This window comes from Peromyscus maniculatus, chromosome 9 (assembly GCF_049852395.1).
Source record: "Peromyscus maniculatus bairdii isolate BWxNUB_F1_BW_parent chromosome 9, HU_Pman_BW_mat_3.1, whole genome shotgun sequence".
Classification (NCBI taxonomy): domain Eukaryota; kingdom Metazoa; phylum Chordata; class Mammalia; order Rodentia; family Cricetidae; genus Peromyscus; species Peromyscus maniculatus.
The window spans coordinates 66,816,502-66,844,217 of NC_134860.1; the positions used below are offsets into that span (position 1 = coordinate 66,816,502).

Below are 27,716 nucleotides of genomic sequence, written 5' to 3' on the forward strand. Positions count from 1 at the left end.
AAGGAAAGAAACTGGTTTTTGTTTGTTTGGTTTTGGTTTTTGTGGGAATTTTATTGTTGTTTTTTTTCTTTAGTACTAACAAATGTTCCCTTGAATATAATATTTTGGTTATAACCTAAATTTCATGTTTTGTTTTAATTTATATCTTTCTCATACTTTATTTTAACTACTTATTCTTACGTTCTATTTATGATTTTTTTGTTATAGTAAGATTTGAAATGTATTTGTGATACTGAGTTATTTTTGTTACTGAAAACAAACAGGTTTAGACCAATTGCATTTATTTGCTAATGGTTTTTAGTGAACTTAATTTTGCTTTTGGAGTGTCTTTATTTCTAATTAGCATTGGTCACAGTGCCTTCCTTTGCCTATGTTCTTTTCCTATCTGCACAAGGTGTGGACCCTTGTTTACGTAGTGGAATTTTAAGCTCTTGTCAAACCTTTAATTCCCCGGTTGATTCAAATTGTGTCGTTCCACTAAACATCAAAGGAATAATAATAATGATTCTGACATGAAAGATTAGAAAATTAATAGAATTTCTCCCTCACTGTTCATTCCCTGTATATTTTATCTTTTGACCTCATCTAATTTTACATACATATTATTTGGAAATTATATTTCTTCACTTTGGCATATTTAAAGATTTATCATATCAGTAACCAATTTAACTTTATATCATAGAAGATTTGATACTTGATTCTACATTTGTGTGACATCAATTCTCACCATTGATAAGATAAATAAAAGTAACACCTTCCTCCACTCTGTAATTATCTATTTTGGCTTCTCTTCTCCATGAATAGAGTAAATTTGGACTTTAATATTCTTAGCCGGTTATCCCTACATTATAGGTATCTTATTAATTTGTCTAGTAAATGGTAAGACTTACAATTGATAAATGGAACAGTAAATCTTCCATCTAGGAAATTAGAGATTTTTTTTCCTGTTTGCTCTGATCTCTTCAAGAAATATCTTCTTAGCATTCCATTAAACTTTACATACACATTTAAGTCTTGTCTATGATTTCCATTTCTCTGCCAATGCTCTGTAGTATATAAATATACAGCAATTCAACTGACTTGGGAGCCACTCTGGAATGAGTTCAAATCACTTAGGTTCTCCAGCAACTAAGGTCATAGCTCAGGAACTCATTAAGTTCTACCTTAGGGAACAGACTCTTGCCAAAAGAGTGGCTCAGTCCAGAAGTCACTCTTCCAAGCTAGGTAGTTGTGTCTGCCTGCTATTCTCCAGCCATGCGGTTCAGTGAGTCATCATCTCTGTAGTGCTCACAGCCCAATGATCACCTTTATCTTGGAAAGAGATGGGCCCTGGGGCGTTGTAGAATATTATTTTAAGGTGTGTTACTTTTGTTTATGCTCTGGAACATTTGTTTAATGACTCAAAGATGTGTTTGATTAAATAAAATTCACCTGCCCTCAGGAGGCTGAGTCAGCAACTAGCTGACAGGAAGTGGTAGGGAGGAGCCAGGTGGAGAAGGGTCTTTAAGGAGGGGTGAGGAGAAGCACTGGAGGCTATTTGGACAGGAGCCCCATCAGACATTCATGCTGAGAACTGTATTCAACCTTCCTAGAGTTCTAAACTTTTTTTTTTCCTACTTAACCTACTAGCTGCTCCAGGGCTCACTGACCAGCAGAAACTGTCTGGCAGAAAGTTACAGGAGCCATATTTTTTTTTTTTCTTTTCAGCATTCTCAGGCCCTAGGGATATTCAAGCACCACCTTGGTATGCCAAAATGTTGTTGGTTGTTTTTGCTCTTTTGGGAGGGCTGCCACCCAGCTCCCAAATAAATCACACCCAGAGTCTTATTCTTTCTTATGAGTGCTGGGCCTGAGCTTGTTTTGTTTCTTGCCAGCTTTTATCTTTAAATGATCCCATCTACCTTTTGCCTCTGGGCTTTTCCCTTTTCTTCTCCACATCATACTTTCCTTCTTTCTCTGTGACTGACTGGGTCACTGGCCCCTGATGTCCTCCTCCTTCTCTAGCTACTTCTTTCCTCCCAGATTTCTCTTCCTATAGAGTCTCCCTGCCTGCCAGCTCCGTCTACCTTTTCTTCTACCTCGCTACTGGCCATTCAGTTCTTTATTAGACCATCAGGTGTTTTAGACAGGCACAGTAACACAGAGTTAAACAAGTACAACATAAACAAAAGTAACACACCTTAAAATAATATTCCCCAACACTGGGGTGTGGGGTTTTTGGTCAAGATTATATAATCATTGTGGTTAAAAGCATATATCCATTGCTGTTAAGAACATACATTCATTGTGGTTAAGAAGATACATCCATGTGGTTCAGATCATACATCCATTGTAGTGTTAATATGAACTTTAAGGCTAGGTTATGATGAGCCAGGTTTCTCCTAGACTTTATGGAATGGTGATGTGAGAGAAGCCAACACTTTTAAAAATTCCTGCCACATTGAGATGGCTATACTGGAGGAAGTCTATGCTGGCCATATGAAAGATTGTATATGGAGGAATACAGCCTGGCTAGTTTCAGTCATACTAGCCCAGATGGGGTGTGTGTGTGTGTGTGTGTGTGTGTGTGTGTGCGTGTGTGTGTGTGTGTGTGTGTGTGTGAATTAAGCTTATATTAAACTTATAAGTTTTAAATTGGTTTGTTATCAATACAAAACATAATTTATATATTATATATGTAAATAATAAATTATATAAATGTGTGTACGTATATATGTGACTTAAGCTCATTTTAAACTCATATTCTGAATTGATTTGTTATGATTAGTACAAAGTATAAATTTATTCTACAGGATGTAAGCTGCCCATTTCCTTGTCATGCACTGTTCCCTGAGGAAGCTGACATCACTGAAACTATGCGCCTGTGCAGAGGCACATTCTTGATCTCATACGTCAAAGTTCAATGCAACTTTCATCCATTATATCTATTTTAGCTCTTGTTTTTAAATGGCCCTTCAGCAGAATAGTCTAGGTGTGGGGTTTTAATATAACACTCAATTCTTACTTCTTTGATTCTAAAAGTTTTTCCTAACTCCTGGCTAAAGTGAATCAGTTCTTCTTAACACAGTCTAAATCCCTCTTTTCATGATATAAATTTGTCCTTCTTTTGTGTAGACACAATAAAACAGAATTCTGATAAATGACAGATTGCCTTATCTTTATAATCTAAAAAAGCCAATACTTGGACACAAAGTAAAACATATCCAACAAGTTCCATCTGAGTATTTTTTAAAGCCTTTCAATTCCCCTCTGTGTAGCTCCTTCCATCTTACACATGCTCCAAGATATCACTTTCATTGCCGAGGCTCTGACAATAGAGTCTATGGTACATACCATCTAGACTGCAAAGAGGAGACCATACATACGAGATTAACTGGGCAATATCATGACGCTTTCGCTTTAGCAGATCCTTCCCTCTCCACTTAGAGAAGTTGTTCAGGGTGGTGTTGACATCTGGAGTTATCTTTATTTTATCCTCATCAGTCCAGATTTCCATTCCAACTAAGGCCACATGGGCATCAAGCTTTTTGTAAAGCTGTCCAAAGAGAATACATTGAAAAGCAATGGGTTATAACACTGAGATTATCTTTTGATATTCCACTGCACTTTATCTTTCAAAAGCAATCATGTGTGAATTTCCTTCATTACAGTGAGTATTGCTGTACTCTTCCAGACAAAATGCTCATCTGAAAATTGCATTGAAGTACATCTTGAGAGGTGTTTTCAAGATTGAATGAAATAATACAGGTAAGAAAGGTACTTCAGTTCCAGACATGATGGGTCTATTTTGTTTCTTTTTTTCTTTAACTCCCTGGAATAATTTTCTATTGGAATTTGGTTATCAGTACATGCTTAAGTTAATTTTGGGAAACAAAATCCTACTAAACAAAGCTTGATTTGTTTGTTTGTTCATTTGTTTTTTTTTTGTTGTTGTTTTGTTTTGTTTTTTTGTTTTTTTTGTTTGTTTGTTTGTTTTTTTGTTTTTTTGGTCCTTAGAACAGGGTAGTATTAATATGCTGGTGGCCATGTCAGAGGAGCCGAAGTTAGCAATGGCACTCATGGAATTCAGCCCAGTGGAGAGAAAAGCAATGCTGGGTACATCCCAGAGAGGCAAAGCCCCAGGAGAACTGTTTCCAGGACACCCCCTGTTCTTCCCGCCTGCTGCTGCCTGCCCTGTTCCTGCTGTTCCTGCCATGGTGTGGTTACTACATGAAAGGATCCCACTCTATCTAGCATACTGTGGTTGTGTTGTGTTGTGGGAAAATTCTACTCCCACTGGGTAATTTACTTGCAGATTATAATGAAGATAATTCTTACAAGAGCAATGATGATTAGTTAGCTCTCTGGTTTAAGTGGACTTTTGGAGTCAGCCTAAAAGATACAGGCGGTTAGGACAGTAAAGCTGGTGAGGGCAATGGTTGAGGTATTCTGCCAGCTGCTCCAATAAGAGATACAAAAGGGGCAAACTTAGGCTAGAAGCCACCTTCTGTAGTGGGTAGCCATTCCAGCTTGGATCTGGAAGCTCCAACCCCCATTGAGACTCTGGCAACTGTCACGCCTACGAGGCGGGGCGAGGGGAGGTGCTGGAAACCTAGGAGCTGGATGGGCAAGCGCTCGCTCTGGGCGCGCTCTCTGCGCCTGGACCCTGGATGGTGGAGATTGATTGTGCAGAGCTCCAGAGAACACCGCTGGATTGCTATACGCCTTCCCCAGACCCCCGCGACCTATCCATTCTTTCATTTGTAAGTCATCCACTAAATAAATCTTCCTTTTAACTACGTGGAGTGGCCTTTATAATTTTCCCCAATATCTGGCGCCCAACGTGGGGCACGAACCCACGACCCTGAGATTAAGAGTCTCATATTTCTACTCTTATTTGAAACATTTTTATATTGATACAAATGTAAATTTATATCTGTCATACTTTATATATGTTCTACTTCTGTTAGGATATTTGGTATATTGATATATATTTAAGATTATTGTCATATTCCATATCGCACTATATATTCCTACCTCTGTTATAAATATCTTGTGTATTGTCACAATTTTTAAGTCATCGTTCTTCACCATACATTTGCTTATAGACTGTTTACCTTATTTACGTGAAGCCTTAGTCCTTAGGTTATTTCGGTAGATAAGATTTATAGATTTATGGTCGCCTATGCCTGTCATCTCTATAGTTACATTAGTTAGGTTATCCAGATTTACAGATACATAGGTCAGATGGACAGGTAATCTTCAAACACTTCATAGACCTAGAGAATATGGCATTTAAATAACTTAGAATTCTGTTGACGTGAGGCACAATTGCTCCTGGCTGCACCAATTGATCCCGAGAGAATGTTGGGCTTCTAAGACATTTCCATTTGGAAGTTTGTCTTTTTGGCACAAAATGGCCTACGGGGCAAAGAACTGCCCTTGCCTTGATGGCTGACAGTACAAATGCAATGCTGTCCTTTCTGGACAAGCGGGACACAAGGAAAGTGACCACTGTACTCTGCCAAGACAGGGTAAGATGGTCTTTCAGAAATCCTGCTTCTGAAAATGGTCTGTCAGATACTCTAGGCCTGTAGCCAATTTGAATGCACCAACAATGCTGAGAAACATTAGGTGACTGTCCAGGCTGCCAGCTGTCTTGGTCTACTCTTGCAAGATTCCCAAAGTTGCTTGCATCCGTCTACCATTTCTCAGGTACCATTATGTTCCTTCTCAGGTCTTTGATGGGATTGAAGACTAGCAGTTATAGTTACAACTTAGTATATATAATATCTTAGATAGAACATATTAAGTATTAGATTCAGGTTCTTTAGGATAGGACACCTTTGAATGATCTTTATAACATGCCGTTTACCTATGCTCTATACTTCTCTGGATTTTAGAATGTGTTTCTTGCTTGATATTGTTTGCATTGGTTGTAGTTACATCTTATCTAGGTCATTATCCCTCATTATTTCTGGACAATATTTGATAACCATTCCTTTGTATATAGTCTTGTATTAGTTTAGAACCTTCTTATTTAGACAAAAAGGGGGAGATGTAGTGGGTAGCCATTCCAGCTTGGATCTGGAAGCTCCAACCCCCATTGAGACTCTGGCAACTGTCACGCCTACGAGGCGGGGCGAGGGGAGGTGCTGGAAACCTAGGAGCTGGATGGGCAAGCGCTCGCTCTGGGCGCGCTCTCTGCGCCTGGACCCTGGATGGTGGAGATTGATTGTGCAGAGCTCCAGAGAACACCGCTGGATTGCTATACGCCTTCCCCAGACCCCCGCGACCTATCCATTCTTTCATTTGTAAGTCATCCACTAAATAAATCTTCCTTTTAACTACGTGGAGTGGCCTTTATAATTTTCCCCAATAACCTTCCCCTTTGTTAGATGTGAGATCTGCAGAGGATGGACAATAAGAATAAGGAAGTTTCGACCTGATAGACTGAATAGTATTGTAAAATTAAATAAATAAATAAATAAATACAAAGGATAAACAAAAAAAAATTTAAAAAAAAAGAATAAGGAAGTTTCATGCATTATAGACCCATGGATTCTGCCTGTGGAAAAACAGGCTGATGATTAAAGAAGCAATTATGTCCCTACACCCAAGGTTGGCCTGAGTTCCTTGGTCATGTAACTTAACAGAATTAATTACAGGCCCCGATATGCATCTTGAAAAAAATTATGAAGGGAAATTAAATTACCCTATTGGGTGTAAAGAAAAGTAAGTGACCAGCTGACCACTTGTTTAAAGTTTCTCAAAAGTAGAATTAAGGATAGAAATCTGCTACAGTGAAATAGCCAACAGCTGCCCACCAGTACAAAAGGAACTGGCTGAAACATACTTAGCTTGCTTAAAACTTTATTAATCAGTCATAAAAGAACCATTGCTTTGGGATGAAGATGTTATGGTAGGAAAATTAATACAAAGAAAAATGTTTAACTACTTATGGACTTCTAAGGAAAACATGTAACTTGTGATCATAATGTGATTTCTTCTTCTGTAAAGATTTTAATTTATTTTTGGAAAATAAATAACTTGTGGTTATGAGGCAATCTTTCCTTGCAGAGAAATATTTGTCTTAGGTGGTATAAAAGGGATAAGGGAAAAAACGTAGAACAGAACAAGCTACAGAAAGAAAACTATAATGAAGAATTAAGCCTTGGTCCTCACAGAAGTCTCCTGTGTATGGAGGCAGTTGTACCATCCCTACACCTCTGCTCTTGTCTCTCTGGCCCGCTGAGAGCTGCCCTTTCAGAAGCGTTAATATCGACTGAAATAGCAAAATTCATCATCATTCCTCTGAGTCCCTTTCAGCCTTAGCCTCAGGATACTTGGCTTGCCTTCCTGGACTCATGTTCATTCAGAGAAACACTCAAGAACATCTTTTAACAAAGTGTTTAAAGTTACAGTTAATGAAAATATCATACCATGTTGACGTAATTGGCCATCTCAAGCACTCTCTTTCTTATTTCAGCAAGATTTTTATTGTACTTCTTAAACTGAAAGGCAATGAAAAGACAGAAATAGGGGTTGATAGAAATTAAAATAATTGAAAGATTAAAAAGACAATTTAATTTATTTTACCCTGATTATAATTATAATTTAAAAGATAATAATTAATATTTAATTTAATATTATATATTAATATATAATATTATATATAATATATAAATTTAATATATAATATATAAATTATATATTAAAATATATAATTTAAAAGATTATAATTAATATTTAAAAGATAAAAGCAAATCAACTCATTTTTTAATGGAAATTAAAACATTTTGGAAATAACATTATGTTTTCTTCCTTGAAATAGGATAGCATACAGCTCTTAGGAATTTAGCCATGCCTGGCGGCATACCTGTTCTCTCAACAGTGGAAGGCCAAACCAAGAGGACCATGGTCTTCACAGCCTTGGCTATATACCAAGACTCTGTCTCAAGCAAAACCATGACACAATAGAATGAAGGATTTATTTATTCTAAATGTGTTTTAATTTTCTTGATTTTCTAACTGTGCAGAATCAGAACAAAGCATAGCTTACCATTTTCTAAACATGTGCATCGTAGATATATCCAATAAAATGAGAATAGTGATTTGAGTTCTGGGCTAACAAACTTCCCAATAGTTTTGATATTCAAGTATTTTCTTTTTGGCATTAAACACAGCACTTGTTTAGAAACTCACAATTAAAAAAAATAAATTAAAGAAAATAAATTAAATAGTATCTATCACCAAAGATTGCCTTTCTCCAAAGAACCCCTCCACTTGCCCTTTGTATTTATGACTGTTCCCTCCAGAGCATAAATCCTACATTACAAATTAACTGCTTTACCAATAACAACATGACGAAGAAGTTTAAATGGAATCTAAATTTGGATCTCTAAAGACAGTAAGAAAAGAGACTTAAAGGGCCAACAATGAGATTTATGTATATTTGTCAGTTGCTTCTTTCTGAGAAGAAACATCTGTAAATTTTGTTATATATATATATATATATATATATATATATATATATATATATATATAAATTTCATAGACTTAGAATAATTTCTCTGTACAGCTCATGTTCTTGATTTCTAAATGGATTCAGACATTTCTATTTCATACAAAAAGTTATGTACATGAGAATTTTGTGAGATGCATTTATCTGATCAATTACCTCACCATTATCCAGGACCAAATAATATTCAATGTATTTCTTAGGTTCTTGAACAATCCTGTCATTCAACTTCTGAAATAAAAGGAAGACCACGATTAAGACAATGTTTCTCTGTTGATCTCTGATTTAGCATGTATCACCTTAGAAGAGGTTAGATTGTATCTGACAATCAAGACAGACAGTTTTACTATTTTAACTCTACCACAACATTCAGGCCTGCATAAGACAAAGCTCAGAAATGCTTGTGTTTTATGCGTCCATCATCAGAAACAGAAAATGACTGAAGGCAGAACTCATATATTGTCTAGTGAGATGTATACCTATCTCCCATTGTCCATGGGAACAGGGTACTTACTAGCACCTTCTACACAGCTACAGCACTCTGGGGACTGGATAGGTAAGTCTACTTGGTCCAGCAGCTTAGTAACTCACAACACACACACACACACACACTCAAACATGCACGCATGCACACACGCACGTACACATATCAAGTAACTACTGTGGAGTGGATGTGATGAGTGATTGAAGCTGGGTGATTAGATAATGATTTCAAAATAGAGAGTTAGAAGTTACCCTTTTAAAGACTTGGACTATAAGGCATACTCATCAAAACCGAAACACAAGAAATAAAAACAATTGGAATGCAATCCAGAAAAGAAAATGTAAAACCCAAACCTCTATGTTTAATTGACAAAGATATTTTAAAAAACATAAAGATTTTTTGTCAGAATAAATGGAATGGAAAATTGATAGGGGAGACATACAAAGTAAGGGATACTAGACAGAATCAAGCAGACATCTATAACTCATGGCAGTGGTTTGAATTTTATGCTAAACATGATGAATGGAAAGCCATCCAAAGGCTTTAACATGATGCAATTTATAATGAAACATCACTCAACCTAGGCCAGGGAGAGTAGAGCCTGCTAAGGTTGGAGGAGACATAGAAAGGACAGATATAAGTTGTTGTTATGGTGATCTTGGGACCATACCTGAGAACCCATTGAAGAGCTAAAATAAGTGGAGGGAAGCTGAGAGATGCATACCATGTGAAGAAAGGAAAGAGAAATCAACAATAATCCCCAGATATGGTCCACAATGAATAATGAACAGTGGGTGGAACAGTGTTTAACTGGGGTGGAAAAAAGTGAAAAAGAAGTATATTGTGCTTGGTACATAAAAAAGAGTAGTTCTATTTTATATATTAACATTGTATCAGATATTTACATGGCTACAAGACTGAATATATATTTTTAATAATAGTTAATGCCTAGAACCTTTTAAAGAAAAAAAGCAAGATTCCATATAAGAATATTCTATGGGTCTGGAGAGATAGCTTAGCAGATAAGAGCACTGGCTACTCTTCTAGAGGTCTTGAGTTCAATTCCCAGAAACCACATGTGGCTCACAACCATCTTTCATGGTGTCTGACACTTATACATAAAATACATAAATAAATCTTTTTTAAGAGTCTTATTCTCCAGAAAAAGGAATATTCTGTGCTCCTAGAGATAGATCGTGTGTTTATATTCCTTGCTACTGGATTCCTAGTACAGTGAATATCTTTGAGGACACATTGTCATATTTCTACCTTGAAAGAAAAGTCTTCATACATTTGTTCATTGCTGTGAGCTTCAGAAGGTACTGTGAGTGTTGTCTGCTCCTATGTGGTGTATCATATTTCAGATTTCTTTTTAGCCTTTGCATATGGTTGATCATAATAGTTTTTGCCAATTCCTACTAAGTAAATTATTACTATACAACAATGTTTTACCATTAGTAAAACTATAAATTATTAGTTTCATTAGTGGCTATAAAATGTGAACCAAGAACACTGCTGAGATTAGAACCAAGGACTAGAAAGGTGTCTGAGCAGATAAAACCCTCCATGTGAAAATGTGAGGGCTGGACTTCTGATCCCCAAACCCACTGTGAAAGTTCTGAAGGTGTGGCAGCCTGTCTTTAATCCAAGTACAGAAAGGGCAGAGACGGGGAATTCCTAGAACAAGCTGGCTAGGAAGACTATCAAAAATGGCAGGCTCTGAGCTCATCAAGAAACTGTAACTCAATATATAAGTTGGGGATCATTGGAGGAAAACACTTGACATCAACTTGGGGTCTCCACAGACACCTATAGGGTCATGTATACATATATGCATGCACATACAACATACATACATATGAAAAGAAGAACAAAGATTAGAGCCCAGGTTAGGAAACAAAACAAAAGTACCAATTAACAATCAAACTCTACATACAATCAGCCTGGAGGCAGGCAGGACCACTCTCTGATGTAGCCCTTGTTGCCATAACACATCATCCACGCCACAGCTGCTGTTAGCCTGGTCTTCGTTGGGGTCATCCTTGAAGACTGCATGTGCGTGCTCATCCAGGCTCACAGAGCTCAAAGGTTCGATAAAATACCTTTCATCTCCTTGACTGAAGTAGCCCCTGAGAAACATGAGCATTCAGGCTTCTTAACAAAATGATTCTCTTTTGGAGTTGCCCAGACACAGAGTCCTCCAAGTCATCACCACTTCCTAGCCAATGCCAAAGAAGTTTAGTTTTTTGGTAACAAAGTAACCCAACTTATTTGTTTCTGACTCTAGAGATGTTTCCTGACTCAGTCCCCAGTTGTCATCCTGTTCTGACACTGCGGTGGTGCTGTGGATATCGCTCTGTATAAATAAACACTGATTGGCCAGTAGCCAGACAGGAAGTATAGGCGGGACTAACAGAGAGGAGAATTGAGAGAACAGGAAGGGAGAGGGAGAGACTGCCTGGAACTGCCAGGACAAGAAAAATGTAAGGTACCAGTAAGCCACGAGCCACATGGCAAAGTATAGATTAATAGAAATGGGCTAAATATAAGAGTAAGAGCTAGACAATGATAGGCCTGAGCTAATGGCCAAGCAGTTTAAATAATGTAAGTCTGTGTGTTTATTTTATAAATGGGCTCCTGGACTGTCAGGACTTGGTGGGAACTGGAGAGAAATTCTCCAGCTAGACAGGGGCTTTGAAAGGGAAGGAATGGAATGCTTCCAAGTCTTGTAAGTGATTACAGTTCTAGGCCTGTCTCTGATTAACTAAGAATCCAGAGAAACATTATTTAATTAAGCAGCCTCATTTTTTAGTCTATAAAAGAGAAAAAGAGATTAGCTATGAGGAGGATGGTAGTGGTGGAAAGAGAAAGCAGGTGAAGCATGTGGTCAGGGCAGATTTCCAACTCTGTCACAAACTCTGGTACTGGAGTCTGAGCTGAGTCATTGACCACCCCACTCGATTCTTCCCCTTAGTGGCTGACTGCTAACTAGATTTATTTTTAAGGCTTATAAGCTATTGTGCGAATAATGAGTAATTGCTGTTGTATTTTTATTTCTTAATTCATTTTTAGTTCCAATGTTTTAAAATTGGTCTGCATCATATTTAATGAGACTATTAAGTACTGTACTAAATGCAAGGGATAAAAGAGGTCCACAGTCTCTTCCTTCATGAACCTTGTATTCAAAAATGAGGAAAATGTGGAGAAATAATAAAAAAGTATATGTAATTTAGCAAAGATATATATGATACTATATCTAATTAGTATGAAGTAGAAATGCATGAGTATGCAGTGTCTAGAACTGGGAGAGAGCAAGAGTGGGTGTTGTTTTAAATGGTTTAGTTGAAGTACATGGTAGTTAATGTAGACTGTTTCAGTAGAGACAGATACAGTGGACAAACAAGAAACAAGTAGACATAATCTTAGGAGCTTGATAAGGAAATGGGAGCTGGAGGGATGAGGAATGGAATCTTCAAAGACTTCATGATGCCTGACTAGCTAAGTTATTACTTAATTATTTCATCCATGAGGTCAACAACACAGGAAAAATAATGATTTGTGAGACAATTGATTTGCTTGGTTTAGAACACATTGAGACTTGATTCTTTACGGTATCCAACTTGAAGTGCAGAAAAGGAAATTGGTCAGTTCTTGGTACTGATGAGATATCATAGGGTAGACAGACACATGGGGAGTCACTAACAGGCTGAAAGATACAGATGTTTTTAAGAATAAAAATTAGAGAGAAATGAAAATGAGGAGAGAAAGCAGAAGAGACCCTACACTCTCAAAGAGTCTGACTATAAAATCAAATCTCAAAATCTTCACTTTTACATGAGCAGAGGAATAAAAACAAAATGTAAGGCAGTTCAGTTGTATAATTTTCATGCTTTAAAAAGAAATAGTGTTTTGATGCAAAATTTCAAAATTTTGTAGCCTTTATGAATCACACTTAACTATATTATATAACTAGTTATACTTGAGGGTCTTCAGACTTATCAAAATGAGCTCTATATCAGTGGGAGGTGGAAATACTTCTGAAGTCTTACCGTAGACCTTGACATGTGCTGATGCTGGCTTCTGATACTTTCTCATTTATGATGTGTCCTTGGTAGTAACAGCTATCCTAAGGGAAATGAAAAGTATTCTGTAAAGGAAAGTCTTCAGAAGTCTTAGACTTCATGATCAATTAGAACTTTAAATCCTGGAATGGGAACAGCTTTCTGCTGCACAGTCATTAAGTTAGAGACTTTTTAAAAAATTAAATATAAGCATTTTATGTGTTAAATCCTTTGTGATAGTTAATGACTCCCCAAATGTTTATATTATGCAGTCTGTATATTATATATAGTACTGTAAATAAAGTGTAATATATAACATTATACACTATATAGTATATTCTATACATTATTATAATGCATTGGTGATGCTGAAACAGTACAAAGCAGTAGAAGACTATTTAGAAAAAAATGGATTGTTATCTTAATTTAAAATCCGAGTCTCCAAAAATCTGACTTTCACTTTCCTTCTTCAAAAACGTATTGCTCTTTGTACTTTTTCCAATTTGGAGTGACCCCCCCACCCCAATTTCCCCTTTTTAAACCTATGGGTTATTCAGGGTGTTTGTCCAAAGAGTCAAACTAGATTAAAACGAACCTGCACAACATGCCATGGTTCTATGGAACAAAGTGTCAGAGTTATTTCTCCATGTGGCCATTCCACACCAGACCCCTCTATCTTGGAAGGGATGTGGCATTGGGCTACATGATCCCAGAAGGGTTGAAGGCTCACAACATCGACAGAAGACCTGAGGAGGATGCTGCCACACAGTTATGGGTTCCATGTGTCAAGCTCCATATGGGAGCTCAGGAGACAGATCAAGAGTGAAATTACTTATGGCGATATGGAATCCTACAGTTGATGTTGAAGAAGTAGTCTTGAGTATAACCGAGCATGTAATTTGGAGGTGTGATAGCAAATGGCTAAAAACAGCAAGCATGTTTATCTATTATTCATTATCACATTCCAGAGTCCCTTGCAGAAAACAACTGTAATGAAAATATACACTCTTACTGCCTGCCTCCCAAGAGAATTGGAAAAGGTTACTGGGGTCATCCTTTATCATTCTTAGGGAAATATAATAATCTGAGAAGATCAATTAAGTAATTACTGCTGTTGGAGAAAAAAACAAAAACAGCACCAAGCCTGTAAAGGCAGTTACAGTCCTATTTGCCTGGCAAGGACACTGTATGTGGGCCTGCAGGGCACACTTCATTACCAAGGGACCTGGGAGGGTGTTTTACCATGGTTTGTGGACTTGTAGTGACCTCGTTTCCACTGGAGTTATAGTATGTTTCTGAGTAGCCTGGCGCCAGAAGTTCTCTGGAGAAAGAAAAAAAAAGGAAGAGCGTGGTTACACATGTCAACTGAGAAAGTCCAGCAAATGAATAAGACTTCCCCAGCTGTGCAGACAAGTTTCAACTCCTCAGCTTCTCCTATGTGCCAGACAAGTCTACACAGGAAGCATTGCTCACATTGGCCAGGCCAAGAGGTCGGGGGGGGGGGGGGGGTCCAGGGGGGGGGGTAGGGACATTCCAGAAGTCTGTCGAACAAGCCCCTCTTCACATGGGACTTGATTGCTATTGCCAGGGGAAACTTGAGAAAAAGCAGAACCGAGGTCAGAACCAACCGAGGTCAAAGGTGACAGAAATAAAGTGCTTGTAACCCGTTTGGCACAAAGGCATTACTCCTACCCCAGTCCTTTCCAAGAGACAGCTGCCAGTGGCATGAGGCCTTCTCACAAGCACACAAACCAGCAAAACTTAAAGCAAATTGTATTGGAACCACTCCAGCACATGGTAAAATAATCAAATCTGTCTTCTGGTGCCCCATTGATTGTGTTTTATTTTAGTTACAGAAGCCTAGTAAACTCTTATTTTACCTAATGCATTTCTACTGCTTTAAGAGAAAAGAGCATGCACTGACTCCTTGGGCTCGTTAGGAGTGAAGACCAGTGGGTCACATGTTGGAAGCATGAAAGCGGGTAACGGTCTCTGCCAGCACACGTTCCCCACTTGGCCTGTTGTTGGGGAGGACGATAGCAGCTGGACACATACTCACTTGTTCTTCTTCAGATAAAGCACAGCCACCTTCCCATCCACTGTCATTTTGTACTTTAGCTCAGTTTCAAAGGTGTCCTGCAGAAATACACCAAGATTTACTTAAAGTGGCAATTTCTATGGACTTAATCCTCAGCAAGTAATGCTTGCTTTTCTCTAGCAGCAGACACTGAGACCGGCTGTCTTTCTAGACCAGCAGTTCTCAACCTGTAGGTCATGACCCCTTTGAGGGGGATCACATATCAGATATCCTGCATATCAGATTTTTACATCATGATTCATAACAGTAGCAAAATTACAACTAGGAAGTAGTAATGAAAATAATTTCATGGTTGGGGTCACCACAACACGAGGAACTATATTAAAGGGTCACAGCATTAGGAAGGTTGAAAACCACTGGCCTTTACCCTGTGCAACAGATCAATTCATCAACTAAATAGACATATTAGTTCTGTGGGGTGTGTGTGTGTGTGTGTGTGTGTGTGTGTACGTGAGCGTGTGTGTATGTGTACTGGGAATTGACCCCAGGGTCTTGAAAATGCTGGCTAACTATTATTAATATTGGCCAATATTAACCATAGAGGTTTTGGAGGACTAGGGACAAGATAGGAGACAGGAAATAGTAGTGTGAGGCAGAGAGAGGATCTCAGCCCTTTTGGATGGGGGACTAGAAGAAATAGGAGGTCACTGGTGGATTTGCCACCGCTTCTCCGATCATCCAGGATCTTACCCTGATATCTGACTCCTGATTCTTTATTGATAAATAATAACTAGATAAACACTTCAAATATTTACATCCCAGAGCATAGGTTGGGAGATGGAATGAGGGAGACTGGGAGAGTAGGGATATGCCAAAGATATAGAAAGTAGCTTTAACTAGGGCCAGCTTAGTGGGTGGCTTAGTGAATGGAGGTACTTGTCTGACAAGCTGAGCTCTATCACAAGAATCCATGTGGTTGAAAGCATGAAACAGCTCCTGCCTTTCGACTCTGAGTTCCACATAAGCATCATGCCATGAAGACCCCACACACATTTGCACTTACATACATATACACATTCACTACATAGATAGATAGATAGATAGATAGATAGATAGATAGATAGATAGAATGAAAAAATTTAAGCTACCCAAGTGGATAGCATCAAACTAGAAGGGAAGGCTGCATTTACTCTCATTGACAGACAGACAGACAGACACACACACACACACACACACACACACACACACACGTCCAATAGGTGCACACTGCCCATATTTGTAAAATGAGCATTTTTAGATTCAAGAACCAAATTGTGTAAGACAATCCATGAAGTGTGATTTCAGGAAATGATTCTGTTCATCTGCACATAAATATGCCACAATAGCTTTACAGAAAACATAAGGTGATCAAGAGGGAGAGGGAGGGAGACAGAAATACAGGTGTGTGTGGGTATGTGTGTGTATGTGTGTGTGTGTGTAAACATTTAAAGTAGCAGAGAATCCATAAGAACGAGTCAGAAATAGACATTGGTGAGGAGAGAAAAAGACACCACCAACAGACTATCAAATAGCCGATGTTGCAAAGAAGAAATGAAATAAGCCCATTCACAGAAAGCAGGAACCCCATGAAAATGAGTCATAAGGCATGTGACACAATGGCACCACAGGCAGAGGCAGCATAGCCTTGAACATGGAGCACTTATTTTCAGCCTACTTCTCTTTGCATAGTTAAATCTGCCCTCTTCCATACATTATACAAATCACCATTATTATATGCACTTGAAGGCAAAGGAATATTTAAAGCTAGAGCTTTCAACAGGAGAATTACCAAAGCTAAATGTGAACACACATTCACCCTTTCCATTAGGTCACCAGTTATCAGGTAAATGTAAGTTGAGTGTGGCTGTGTAGAGGTAACCTAGACAAGCAATGCATCTGCAGTAAAACCAAGCATACCACATCAAACACATCCCTCTGCAAAATCACTCTAAAAATCAATATTGTGAGGCTGGAGAAATAGCTTGTTCCTTTAGAGCACTTGCTGCTCTTTCAAAGGACTCTAGTTGGGCTCCTAACACCCAAGAAGTGTGGCTCACAAGCATCTGTAACTCCATCTCCAAGGAATCTGATGGCCACTTTTGGCCTTTACAGGTAACTACTTGCACATGTACATACATACACACAGACACATGACACATACACATAACTAATTTTAGAACTAATTGACCATCTACCATAGCCAGTAACTAATCTATGGTTTCATACCAAATTGCAATTTTCAAATAAAAGTTTGACTTGTAAGGAAATCACTTCATAGCTGTGATAAAGTCACTTTACCTGTATTTAAATTTTCCTCAAAACACTCAGAAAAAAATGTAGCTGATGTTTTTGATACTGAAAGAAATTATTTAAAGAAAAATTTCTTGAAGAAGACTCTGGTACAGGTGGATTCCATCAGAGTTAGTGGGATAGTTTCCTGGTAAAGCTATTTTGAGAAACAGACTTGTTGTGACAATTACTTTAACAGTGTAAAGATGTGTTACATTTGTTTATGCTGTGGAATATTACTTTAAGTGTGGAAAGTGTGTTACATTTGTTTCTGCTGCATTTGGTTAATTATGAAAAGAGTGTTGCTGTTTCACTTTGCCTGCCTAAGGCACCTGATTGGTCTGATAAAAAGCTGAATAGCCAATAGCTAGCCAGAGAAAGGATAAGTGAGGCTGGAGGGCAGAGAGAATAAGTAGAAGAAATCTGGACATGAGAGAAAGGGAGAAGGAGGAGGAGGAGGAGGAGGAGGAGGAGGAGGAGGGGAAGGGGAAGGGGAAGGGGAAGGGGAAGGGGAAGGGGAAGAGGAAGAGGAAGAGGAAGAGGAAGAGGAAGAGGAAGAGGAAGAAGAAGAAGAAGAAGAAGAAGAAGAAGAAGAAGAAGAAGAAGAAGAAGAAGAAGAAGAAGAAGAAGAAGAAGAAGAAGAAGAAGAATGAAGGAGACATGGCTAGGGCCAGAAGCCAGGCAGACAGACACTGAAAGCAGGAAAGCAAGAGAGAGAGAGAGAGAGAGAGAGAGAGAGAGAGAGAGAGAGAGAGAGAGAGAGAGAGAGAGAGAGAGAGAGAGAAAGAAGGAAAGAAAGAAAGGTAAAAAGCCCTGAGACAAAAGGTAGATAAAGAGAAACAGGTTAATTTAAGTTAAAAGATCTAGCCAGAAGTGAGCCTAAGCTAGGCCAGGCATTCAAAAACTAATAATAAGTCTCTGTGTCGTGATTTGGGAGCTGGTTGGTGGCCCCAAAGAAAAATCCTGGTACACAGACTCTACTAAGTTCTGCTAACAACAATTGACATTGGAAGAAATTTTCTAGTAGGGGAAAAGCACTCCTGGCTAGTTGCATTTTCAGTTATTCTAATTATCAGTTACGTCTCATTTATCTCTGTGTTTCTGACTTCCATCAGATGTTGCAGAATGTAGGTAATTAGAATACCGCTGGTGAATGGAACATCCTATTTTAATTTGTAGATAGGCTCTCTAATTAAAGCCCAGGATGGCCTAAAATTCACTATATAGCCCAGGCCAGCATCCAACTCAAAAGCATATAGAAAACACCGAGAATTTCAAGTGTGCACTACCATGCCCACATCTGGATATCATGTTTTAGCTTTCCCCTTGTGACTAATTAAAACTATGAGCTAGTGTTGCCCAACGACATGTTATTTCATTACAATGTAAGAATTATACAAATTTTAATTCTATCTACGTAGGAAAGATTCAAATTTCAGATAACATGCTAATTTATATCCTTTTTCAATGTTTTATTTTCTGATTCTAATTTAAGGCAATAATTATATGTTTGTGAATAGATGGTAGATAGATAAATAATAGATCAGGTAAGTTGTATACAATTATTTGGAAGTATACAGCATAAATTATTATTAAATGTCAAAATCTACACTCTGTGACCAGGGATCATGAATGTCGCTTCTCAGAACCTTGATGTATAAAATGAAGCTAGTAGAACTTCGGGCTGTAGTGAAGAATAAAAGCTTGGAAAACAAACTAATAAAATCACTAATATTATTAGTCTCCAAAGGAATATCTAAATTATATTCAGGAGTCACTGAAAAACCAGAGGAGTTCCCTGGGAGATGGCTCAGTTGGTAAAGTACTTGATATATAAGCATGAGGACTTAATTTCTATGCCCCAAACCCACCTATTTAAAAAGCCTTAATGGTCCATGCTTCTAATCCCAGCCAAGAAGACATGGAAACAGGTAGACCCCAGGACTCCCTGGCCAGCCTAGTTATGAATGAGAGTGTTCCAGTCCATTGAAAGACGGTTTCGACAATCAAAGTGGATACCATGACAAACAACGTAAGAATGACTATGACCTCCCCCACATGTTCTCTCACGTATACACATGTGCACAGGCATACACATAGGCTGCATGTACAAGAAAGAAGACAATCACAGATGTACCAACCTTTTGCTCTGGCTCTTTGGCCTCCCTTTTACGCAATGGATGAAGTCTTATGGGATAAACCACTTCATATTTCTTGGTCTTGGGGAGTTCTTTTACTGTGCTTGCTGGGGTAGAAAAAAAGAAAGAGAAGATAAAACTGTGGGACAGAATCAGCTGCTCAGCAGTGACCATCAGGATGGGTGATGCCACACAGAGTCCTTCAATGATTTATGTCCTGACACAAGGGGAGCTGAACAACATGGAAAACCATCCCCCCAGTCTTTAATCCCTGTCTTTTAATATTTCTCAGGCACTTCCGAGTGCCTCTCTGATGAAAGTATTTCTTGTTAATTTTCCCTTTTCTTTTTGCTTTGCTGGATCCTGGCAGTGACTCCTTAGCAGGGGAATGAGACAAGGTAAAAGTTAAGCAGAATCCAGTTCTTCTGAAAGCCGATCACTCTCATGATAATGAAGTAGAAATACTCCAAGACCTTACTGCTATAAAATGAAATCAGATGCACACCATTTCTGGTCAAAATACATGTTCTTTGGAATTTTCAACAGCAATATTTAAATAGTCCCAGTAAAAAGCCCCATAGAAAGGGCTGGCATGAGCAATCCTGACAAGCCTTCATTTTGGGCATAGAAAAATATGGAAATCAGAGAAGTAGAGAATCTGAAGAGAGGCATCAATCAGGGCAGGGCTTCTTGGAGGTCGGATTCACACTGCCACTGTAAGGAAAGTGGAAAGTCACCTCAAACAACCAATTCACATCTCACAGGCTCATGCTCAAGCTTTTTCTGGAAATTTGGCTAAAGGGAAATTCAGAGCTTTCTAATATTTTTTAATGGATTTTTAATTTTTCTTTTTGTTCTCCACATGGTCTGGACCCTGCTCTCTGTGGGTGGCTCTGAAGGAAACATGAATGGTCCCACTCTGGCTGCTGCAGGGGGCTAAAGGTCCACTTGGGATGAAGGCCCAGGGGAACTAAGAGGACAGATGCAGGATGCTGGCAGCAGGATCTAGAAAACGCTTTCTTTTCTCTGTGCCATGATTTGGAGCTTCTCTGAGGGTAATTCTAGCTCTCACACCAAGCATTTAAATACATTCTCATCAGCTGTGACAAATAAGTCATAAACCTTTCCTACCGTGGTCCACCCAATAGCAGACATACCCAAGGGGGCGTGACAAGCACTTGATAGCTTAGCCCAATGACTTTCCAGAGAATATAATATTAATTCCTTTTTATTTTATTTTTCTGAGAATTAAAGCAAAAAAATAAAAAAAAAAATCCAGTGATGTCAATTTTGGAATGGTTTTAATTCATGTGATCACATAAGAACAATTTAACCTGGGAGGTTAGAAAAACTCATTAAGCTCTAAGGATGCACTCAGAGTCAAAATGGCAATTAAGATAATGAAGGAAAGAACCTTCCTCTCCATGGCTTAGGGTTTACTCTCAGAAAACATTTCAAAAACAAAGCTAAGGCTGAAGAGATGGCTCAGCAGTTAAGGTCACTGGCTGCTCTTGCAGAAGACCCAGGTTCTATTCTCAGCACCCACATGAGAAAAGCAGCATATAAATGTGGGTAACTTCAGTTAAGGGAATCGGATGCTTCTTCTGGCTTCTTTGGCCACCAGGCATGCAAGTGAACTACAGACATACATACAGGCAAAATATCTGTATACACAAAAATTTAAAAATATATAAACAAAAAAAACCCCACTTAAAGCCAGGTGCAGATACCACAATATCTTAATTTTAGACTTAGAAATTTTTAACCGCTTGAAAAGTGGGAGCAGATTAAGATGTGTCCAAGTAGTCTATAATATTATACAAACAAACACAAAACACTACAGTGTCTTCAAAAGGGCCATTGTCATTAAAATACATTCTCATCAGCTGTGACAAATAAGTCATTGTCACACTTTTGTAGTAATAGTACAGTTTTTCTTTTTCTTTTCATTTCTTTCTTTTTTTTTCTTTTTGTTTTATTGTTCTTCATTTCGCCAGAGTCCCACTAGGCTAGCCTCAAATCCAAGATCTTTTTATTTCCAAATCCCAAAGTGGCCTTGTCTGCATGCATCCCTAAGTCCAGGCCACAAAATTCTCAAGTTACTCATTTCTTGCAGTCATAGGGTAATCACTGTACTCCTTATTTCTATGGAATTTAATATAAACTTTTATTAAATGCAATTCATTTTAATGTTGGTAAAGAAAAGTAGTAGTAGTGGTTACAAAATACTGTTTTAATGTTCTAAAATGTGGGACAGTCATTCTTGTCTGTTAAAATGTTGTGATTACCAAAGCACAAAGACTCAACTATGTTCATAGCAGCACTATTCATAATAGCCAGAACCTGGAAGCAACCTAGATGCCCCTCAACTGAAGAATGGATAAAGAAAATGTGGTACTTATACACAATGGAGTACTACTCAGATGTAAAAAAAAAAAACAAACAAACAAACAAACAAAAAAACAACAACAACAACAAAAAACCAATGATATCATGAAATTTGCAGACAAATGGATGAAACTAGAAAATATCATCCCAGACTCAGAAGGACAAACATGCTATGTACTCACTCATAAGTGGATACTAAATGTAAGGCAAAGGATAATCAGACTACAACGCACAGCTCCAGAGAAGTTAGGAAACAAGGAGGACCCTAAGAGGGATGTACAGATCACCTTGGAAAGGGGAAACATAGGAGATCCCCATAAATATACTGAGGATGGGGGGGCAATAGAGGGTAATGGATGGGGGATGGGAACATGAGGGAATGAGATGGTCAAGCTGGGGGAGGGATGGAATGGGAGAGCAATGAAAGATATATCTTGATAGAGGGAGACATACTGGAGTAAGGGAGAAACTTGGTGCTAGAGAAATTCCCAGGAATCCACAAGGATGACCCCAGATAAGACTACTAACAATAGTAGTGAGGGTGCCTGAACTGGCTTACCCTGGTAATCAGGTTGGTGAATACCCTAACTGTCATCATAGAGCCTTCATCCAGTAACTGGTGGAAGCAGATGCAGAGATCCACAACCAAGCTCCAGGAGTCCAGTTGAAGAGAGGGAAGAAGGATTATATGAGCAAGGGGCATCAAGATCATGATGGGGAAATCTACAGAGATAACTGAACCGAGCTCAAAGGAAATCATGAACTTTAGACTGACGGCTGTGGAACCTGCATGGGACTGGACTTGACTCCCTGCATACAGAAGAAAGTTGTGTAGCTCGGTCTGTTTGAGGGGCCCATGGCAGTGTGATCAGGATCTATCCCTGGTGCATGAGCTGACTTTCTGGATCCCATTACCTATGGTCTAAGACACCTTGCTCACCCCCGATGAAGTGGAGAGGGGCTTGGTCCTGCCTCAACTGAATGTACCAGGCTTAACTGTTCCCTCCCTGTATGGGAGAACTTATCCTGTTGGAGGAGGGGAGGAGGGGTAGGTCGGGATCAGGGGGAGGTGGGGGTGGAGGTAGTGGGAGGAAGGATGAGAGGAGGATCTGTGGTTGGTATGTAAAATGAATAAAAAAAATAAATTAATTAAATAAAAGTTAAAAAGAAAAAACTTTAAACAACCAATTGAGGGAGGTATTTTAAAACATTAAAGGCTGTATATTTAGAAAATGAAAAAAAAAATTGTGATTACTACAGAGCAGTGAGATGCCAAGAGGTAAGAAACGGCTCTTGCCAGAAATGAGCTCATGGCATGGGTGCAATTCCCCGATGCCTCCTTTAATTCACTGACACAGAACAAGCACACCATATGGTGCCTGTATGCTACCTGGTGCATTATGGTGCCTAATCATCACAATTAGCCACACAGACACTGAGTTATGAAGCCAGCTCTCACTGACGTCGTAGCTTCAACAATTTTTTTTCTTTAAGTGCCATACCAGGGGAGGGGTGGGGCTGTGGAGATGGCTCGATGGTTATGAGTGCTTCCTGTTCTTCCAGAGGACCCAAAATTCACTTCCTGGCACACATCTTAGGTGGCTCATAACTGCCTGAAACTCCAGCTCTGGGGCATCTGACACCTTCTTCTGGTCTGCACAGATACCTGCATTCTGCGCATATGTACACACTCAGACGCACTCACACACTCACATTTAAGAAGTAGACAGAATTTTTTAAGTGCCATTTTGGAGGGATGGAGAAATAGTGCCGTGTTTAAGTTACTCTTTAGAAGGATCCAGGTTCTATTCCCAACACCCACCTGGTGATATGCAACTGTCTCTAAGATCCAACACCTTCTTCTGGCTTCTGCAAGCAGATATGCATGCAGATAAAAGACTCATATACGTAAACTTTTTTTTTGTTTGTTTTTTAATGACAAAAAGCCATATCAGTGGGGTTCAACCACAATGTGTGTGATTTTAACAGGAAATGAGGTGAAGTTTCCTTTGAGTCATAAAGTGATGACAGCACCCACCTGATCCTTCCTATAAAGAACGAACATAATGACAGCCCCACTTCTCTTTAAGGAGAACGTGAACAGCAAACTAGGTCACCCCATCCAACAGCAAGCAGTTTCCTGTGCTGTACGTGCTGAATCCGCACTTCCGGTTAGTCTGACGCCTAATATTTCATGAAACCAAAAGTCACCAAATAGTTCTTAACTATGGAGTCAAAACATACAAACACTACTTACAAAATTTATTTCCAACTCACTCTTTGGTGGGGGAGCACTTCCAAATAGAAACCAAAGCAAACACAAATCCTCCTTTTTAAGGTCTTTAGCAACTTCTCTTAGCTATATGAAATCAGTAAGTTTCCAGTTCATTCCAAACTCTCACAACAGTCAGTTCTCTGAAGAAAACAGATAGGATTTCTCTTAAAAGGCTCCGATTCTCCTGAAAGTTAGAAGGCCCTAGAAATAGGATATGTGAGGTGTATGGATTTCCACGGCATAACAAGGGACGGAGTAGACATGGTACTGTTTGTCTCATGCATCCTTTCGTTTGATGGAGACGGGGCAACCTCCTCCCAGGTGAATAAAATCGAGTTAATTATTTAGAAGCCAGTGACACAAACAGCGTTAACTGCCATCCAGGGATTACACAAATCCAAGGCGTAACACAATATGTTTCTATTAATTTGTTTTAATGCTTGCTTGCTTTCTCTCTCCCACAGAACTCATGTGTTGGATTAGTTTTGACTAGCAAAACTGGATCTAGAGATCTAGAGAGAAGACAGTTATTTTGGTTTGAGTTAGAGAGGTATGGGAGTGTGTGGTTTGTGGTTCAGATTTTTCTTTAACTGTTCATTAGTTTAAAAAATAAAACAAAGCTCATTAATGAGACTGGTGTAGCTGACCTCAGTCTAGAATACTGTTCTATCTGGATCCATTTTGGGACATTTATGCATAATACTGGCATCTGCATTTTGCTCCAAATCTGTTAGAAATTGTTTCAGGGTTGTCTTTCCAAAGGAGGCATCAAATCTTTAGTGCAAGTTTATACAATGACATTGACTCTCTGTCCCTCAGACTCTTCTACTTTTAAACATTATTCAGTAAAAATAAGTATTGAGGGAAACTGGAACCCATATTCTAATGAAGTCTATTATTTGGCTTTATAGGTTCAGTTGTGTATAATGGCTTACTTTTCCCAGTCATTTTATAAAGGGTAAAAATAACTTCTAGTTGAAATGAACATATTTTTAAAGCCACTGCATCCCTAGGCATACTCCTGAAACAGAGTGGAGACTTGTCTTTTGTCAATGCACTGATTTATTTCCTCTTCTCCCCAAACACCTTCTGTGTCCTTTTAAATATTTGTTTTCACTTTTCCTATGATGAAATCCCATGTCACTTTTCTCAGGGGATGGTGAAGCTCATTACGAGCATCGTGCCCTATTTTATATATTCTTCTTTTATTTCTAGTGGAACCAGGCAAAGGTTATGGCCAGAGGGCACATGCCTAGGGTACCAATGATGCAGAGGGAGAAATGAAGAGTTAAGAAAACAAATCTTTTGTTCCATGCATTCTGGCTGGAAAACCAATCCTTATGGGGAGTCTACCAAGGGTACAGTGGGGGGGGGGATGCCTTTGAAAGGGCAACACGAATGGTAAAGAAAGGCAGGGTGTGGCATCCTATTCGAGATGAATGCCCCCTCACTGGAGAGCAGTCAGAACCTCTGTTAGCACATCCTTGAGATGATGTCACACTTCCAGGCTTTAGATCTCCGGCTTCCACATCCTGGTGTAGAGTTGGGGGAGCAGAAACAGTTTGGTTTCTGCTGATTTCTAACTGAATTCACTGAAATGACAGTAGCATGCATATGTCCCACCATTAACCATGAGACTCTGTCACTGGATCTATGTGATCTTTCTCCCCCTGAACAGAGCTGGTTCCCAAGCATTTCCTCTGTTTCTCCTGAGAGTGATGTCCCCAACAGTACTGAAGACAGTGTTTTCAGGAAATGTGAGGAAAGAATTCCTACAAACTTTTTAATACCTGCAAATCAAAACCAGGAATTTGAAGCCAAGAGCTCATGTATTTAAGGATATATTAGTATCCTAAATTTTAAGGGTGTTAAGTGTAATTTTTACAAGTCTGAAAAACAAAGGACAAGCCCTTTTTAGTAGGAAGGTGCAGAGAGGATTAGGGAGGCATTTTGTGCTCAATGCTCTCACTTTTGTTCATAATTCATCCATTCCTGGGTCCCAGCAAACATTCTATGGTCCAAGAAAATTTGCCAGCTAGGGTGAGGATTCAGACTCTAGACACAGACATAGACATACTGGAGAAATGTGTCATCAGATCTCAGTCGTGCAAAACTAAGCTGAGAATTTATAAAATGGAGCAACCTACTTGCTCTAACATGTTAGGAAGTAGTATTCACTCCATCTAAATTCTTAGATGTTTGCTATAACCCGCAAAAGGGAAGTGTATCATCAACATACACAGAACTGAAACTCCTCCTCACCAATAACGTCGCAATGCTTTATAATTATGAACATGAGTATGGCATCTTGCCAATTAACTCTATCTATTATCACTAAGCATAAAAATGTGCAATCCAAAGTAACACAAGTTGCTAAACCGGCCCCAAGTATAAGAGCAGATACTTTCTCCAATCCTTGGTGGTCATAATCAGTCAAATTTGCTGTTTTATTGAACTAAAAATTGACACAATTAGTTTTGATAGATTTTGTTTTTTTGACTCAAGGATCACATTCATGGTTTAAATGCATGGGAGCTTCCTTTTCTCTTTTAAAGGTACCAGAGCTGGCATATAAATGTTTCAAGCAAACCTCTGATTGCTCTCCTTCATGTCTATCACAGCCCCCAAACTACAGATTAAAATTACAGCCCAAATGCCTAGTAAAACTGGTTAAAGGGGAAGAAACAGCTAGCCAATGTATTATATACCATAAGACCAGGAGCAGATGGGTAGCATGCAGTCCTGTGACGTGCTGAATAGAACCCAGAGAAGGATTAGCGCCTACCTGGAACTGGAGAAAGTAGGAAAGAGACTACCAGAAGACTCCATTGCAACATGCTGCAGTCCCAGAGCGGTGCCTGCCTCCGCTCACACCTGTAAGGTTGCTTCTGGCCCAGCCGCCTCTTAAGGGAGACAGAATGAAACTCCCTGCTTCATTGTGTACGCTTGAGCAAGTGTTTACTGAAGGTGTTGCACAACTTGGGATCTGTGGTCCTGCCGCAATGGCAGGGCAGGCGGAAGTCCTGACCGCCTCTTGGCTGGCTCTAAAATTTCCTGTATTAGCAGCTATTGTCTCCCTCTCTTTATTCTCTACGTCCCCCATTCAAGAGTAAAATAGCAAGTTTCCAATGTGTTGTTATAGCTCAGTAGTTCACAAGAAGGTAACTGCATGCCTTGGCATATCTTGATATGTGGATCAGGTTGTATATCATGTACATAATTATATTTGGAATATGCACATGCCATATACATACACACATGCATATTATGTATACATGTGTTATATATATTATATTTAAATATATGGATTTATCATTTTCAGCTAAATCGATAAAAAATTATGGAGACTATTATTCTTCTACCATATATATTTGTTTTATACATAATTTCTAATTCCTTCTGATATCTGTGTGAAATTCTTATTTCCAATTACTCTATACTGTATTCTCACACAATGATATTCACAAGAAGCTTTGACTATTTTGAAATAAGATGTTTTTAAAG

The 27,716-nt window shown here is 38.8% G+C and overlaps 1 protein-coding gene across 1 annotated transcript in view; it reads right to left on the minus strand.

The window, feature by feature from the left end:
• Positions 1–27,153, minus strand: part of Adam28 (ADAM metallopeptidase domain 28) — a 61,037-nt gene extending 33,884 nt beyond the window's left edge. Inside the window, exons 1-9 of the mRNA XM_076545267.1 lie at positions 26,998–27,153; positions 19,553–19,656; positions 15,105–15,181; positions 14,288–14,366; positions 13,034–13,110; positions 10,921–11,113; positions 8,660–8,731; positions 7,422–7,493; positions 3,366–3,535 (exon numbers count right to left, since the gene is read on the minus strand). Coding sequence (XP_076401382.1) covers positions 3,366–3,535; positions 7,422–7,493; positions 8,660–8,731; positions 10,921–11,113; positions 13,034–13,110; positions 14,288–14,366; positions 15,105–15,181; positions 19,553–19,656; positions 26,998–27,049 — 896 coding nt within the window. The 5' untranslated portion in view covers positions 27,050–27,153. The remainder of the gene's footprint in view (positions 1–3,365; positions 3,536–7,421; positions 7,494–8,659; positions 8,732–10,920; positions 11,114–13,033; positions 13,111–14,287; positions 14,367–15,104; positions 15,182–19,552; positions 19,657–26,997) is intronic.
• Between the last annotated feature and the right edge of the window lie 563 nt (positions 27,154–27,716).